General features: G+C 43.9%; 1 protein-coding gene across 1 annotated transcript; it reads right to left on the bottom strand.

The window, feature by feature from the left end:
- Positions 1-2,035: 2,035 nt before the first annotated feature.
- Positions 2,036-3,233, bottom strand: LOC127032508 (olfactory receptor 1052-like). The gene has a single exon (XM_050919816.1). The coding sequence runs from the start codon at positions 3,125-3,127 to the stop codon at positions 2,177-2,179; it is 951 nt and encodes a 316-aa protein (XP_050775773.1). The 5' UTR covers positions 3,128-3,233; the 3' UTR covers positions 2,036-2,176.
- Between the last annotated feature and the right edge of the window lie 388 nt (positions 3,234-3,621).

Below are 3,621 nucleotides of genomic sequence, written 5' to 3'. Positions count from 1 at the left end.
GCCGCCTCTGTCTGGTGCCAAGATAGGGATATGTGCTCCATCTATCGCCACACCACAGTTAAGGAACCCCATTGCAGCAAACCCATCCACTATGACCTGCACATTTCCCAGAGTCACTATCCTTATTAGCAGAAGGGTATTGATTGCGCTGGATACTTGGATCATAGCAGCCTCCACGGTATATTTGCCCACTCAGAATTGGTAGTCAGGCATTGCAAGCTTCCACAGGGCTATCACCACTCGCTTCTCAACTGCCAGGGCAGGTCTCATCTTGGTATTCCTTGCGTATGCGAAAGTTTTGCAGCTGCTAGGAATCATCCCATACCTGCAACACTATGTGGTCCCACCAATCTGTGCTTGTTTGCTGGGCCCAGAAACAGCATTTCATTGTATCAACATGCCCCAATGCTGCCATGATATCCCAATTGCCACATCCTGTGTTTTCAGGAACATCTGTGTCCATGTCCTCCTCACAAACTTCCCTGTGCTGGCGGTTCCTATCTAGGCTCTACACATACTGCAGGATCATTCATGAGGTGTTTACAATGCTCACAAAAGCAGTGTGGGTCTGAGCAGCATCCATGCTTGCTATGCTGCATGGATAACCCAGGAAAAAAGGCGCAAAACGATTGCTTGCCATTGCTTTCAAGGAGAGAGGGAGGGAGGGAGGAGAGACTGACGACATGTACCCAAAACCACCTGCGACAATGCTTTGCCCCATCAGGCATTGGGAGTTTAATCCAGAATTCCATTGGGCAGCGGGGACTGTAGGATAGCGACCCACAGTGCACCACTCCGTGAACTGATGCTAGCCACGGTATTGTGGACGCACTCCACCAACCTACTGTGCTTAGTGGAAACATACATGATCAACTGTATAAAATTACTTACTAAAGATTGACTTCTATAAAATCAACCTAATTTCGTAGTGTAAACATGCCCTAAGTGTTTGCCATAAAAGGGCCACAGTACTCTATACTTGTGCCTCTGGACATGCCCTCTGCAGCTCCATACCAGGCACCAGGACGCTGAAGCCCCAGAGCGATGCATGGACCTGGGGAAGATAGACGTTCCCCTGCTTGACTCGCTTGCACAGCCCAATCTGTCAGGCGAGGTGCTCAGATGCTTTTGAAAATCCCAGTGGGCAGCCAAGTATCCTGAAAAACAGGCTCTAAATCATTGTTGCAAATGGGAAAATAAGAGGCCTGGGCTGGCGTCCTGTGGCACAGGTTAGAGCAGTGGCTCTCAACTTTTCCAGACTTCTGTACCCCTTTCAGGAGTCTGATTTGTCTTGCATAACCTAAGTTTCACTTCACTTAAAAACTACTTACTTAGAAAATCAGATATAAAAATACAGAAGTGTCATGGCACACTGATACTGAAAAATTGCTGACTTTCTCATTTTACCACATAATTATAAAATAAAACAATTGGAATATAAAAATTGTACTTACATTTCAGTATAGAGTATATAGAGCAATATAAACAAGTTAAAAACTGTATAAAATTTTGTTTTACTGACTTTGCTAGTGATTTTTATGTAGCCTGTTGTAAAACTAGGCAAATATCTAGATGAGTTGATGTATCCCGGAAGACCTGTGTACATCCATGTGTACGCATACTCCTGGTTGAGAACCACTGCATTAGAGGGTTTCCTTTTGCTTTTCTGTTCCTTTGGAAAGAAGCCTGGGGATGAAATACACTATAAGAAAACAGTTAATTATATAATTGCCTAACATTGGAGTTCCATGGTGATGTTGCAACTCAATTTTTTTATAATATAGGTATCATATTTGTGTGTGTGTATGTGTATTGGTAAAGAAGTCTCTAACCCTACAGTGAATGGGTGTTCAGCATTCCTGCAGAGTCCATTTTGCCTGCACCCTCTCACTGAGCACAGTCTCCCTCATTTACTCATCTTTGGTCAGCTCAAGTTCAAATCTCCCACCAGCCCAGTAGTACCCACCTGTGGCATCTTACATAAGTCCTAAAAAGAATGGGGCCACAAGTTTTAAGAGGTCTGTCTGTGCCCTTGTTACTGTGATTCTCTAAGAGCATGGCAAGAAGCCCAAGGAAACTAATGGAAACATGACATTAGATTACAGCAGGCTTTGGTTCAGGCCCTAAACCAGCCTATGGTATGTTTATTTTATTTTAACCTAAGGAAACTGATTGGTTAGCATTGTCCAAACATGGATTTCCTGCTAGCTTTTCTCAGGGCCTCCTTAACCTCTTTGTTTCTCAGGCTGTAGATGAGGGGATTCCCCAGGGGAGTCAGGACAGTGTAGAAGACAGAGAGAACTTTCTTGAAGTCTCTCAGTCTGTTGGTTGTGGGGAACATATAGGCAATCAGTAGAGTTCCATAATACATGGTCACCACAATGAGGTGGAAGGAGCAGGTGGAAAAGGCCTTTTGCCTCCCGGTGCTGGAAGGGATTTTTAGGATGATTGCAATGATGTAGATGTAGGACATCGAAGTAAGTAGGAATGGGACCAGTAAGAAAATCAAGCTGAGTGTTAAAGCCAACATTTCCATCATCTGAGGATCATTGCAGGAGATTTTTACCAGGCGGATAAAATCACAAAAGAAATGGTCAATATCATTGGGTCCACAGAAAGTCAACTGGGATATCAACAATGTTGTTAAGCTACTAAGTAGGAAGCCACCTGTCCGAGAGCCACCTGCAAGCTGGAGGCAAGACCTGACACTCATATGGGCTGCATAGTGAAGTGGATTGCCTATGGCTAAACACCGATCATACGACATCACCAATAAGAGAAAGCATTCTGTTGCAACCATAGAAACAAAGAAATAATATTGTGTGATACACCCACTAAATGAAATAGTCCTGCCCTCAGTCAGGAGACTGGCTAGCAAGCTGGGCAGGATGGTCGAGGTGTAGCAAGTCTCCAAGCAGGACAAGTTCCCCAGGAAGAAGTACATGGGGGTATGAAGGTGTTGATCAGTCACAACTAATGCCACGATGAAGATGTTCCCAGCCATGGTTGCAATGTAGATCACGAGAAACAGCAGGAAAAGAAGGATTTGCAGTTCAGGGAGAGTCCCAAATCCCAGGAGGATGAATTCTGTGATGGACGTTTGATTTCCCTTTTCTTGGTTCATCATGAGGTGTGTCTATGGGAAAGAAATTTACTGTGTGACATAAATGAACATCATTCACTCAGTAAAACATCAGCATTGTTTTTTGAATGTCTGCCTCTGCTGGCTACCAGAACAGTAGCTGAGTAGAGAATAGAGGACAGGGGAGGGGAAATGCCATCTCTTTTGATCCTTGGGACAGATTTCATATCTGAGCAGACTACAGGTTAAAGAAAATGTTAATCTCTCTGGAAATCTGTGTAGTACCTTGACACATGGCACCAAGTACTGAAATATTATGGTGATGGGGCTGATACAGAAGAGCACAGAAACACAGAAAGAGGAGACAGATTAGACTGATATTGGTTCAAATAGTCACATATATCATGGCCTAGTATCTAAAAGCAGAACAAAGTAGGCTGGAGTTCCACTGTTGATATGGGTCAGGATTTTATATTTTAGAGGAAGCCACAACAAAGAAAGAAACCAGTCAAATAGGGCTGGGAATTGCAATGCGTGGA

This window comes from Gopherus flavomarginatus, chromosome 12 (genome assembly GCF_025201925.1).
Source record: "Gopherus flavomarginatus isolate rGopFla2 chromosome 12, rGopFla2.mat.asm, whole genome shotgun sequence".
NCBI lineage: Eukaryota > Metazoa > Chordata > Testudines > Testudinidae > Gopherus > Gopherus flavomarginatus.
Note: the sequence above shows the minus strand (reverse complement) of the source record. Positions and strands in the feature narration are given on the sequence as shown.

Excerpts from the sequence above, each read along its gene's own strand:
- LOC127032508 (XM_050919816.1), bottom strand. The coding sequence starts at position 3,127 with ATGATGAACCAAGAAAAGGGAAATCAAACGTCCATCACAGAATTCATC.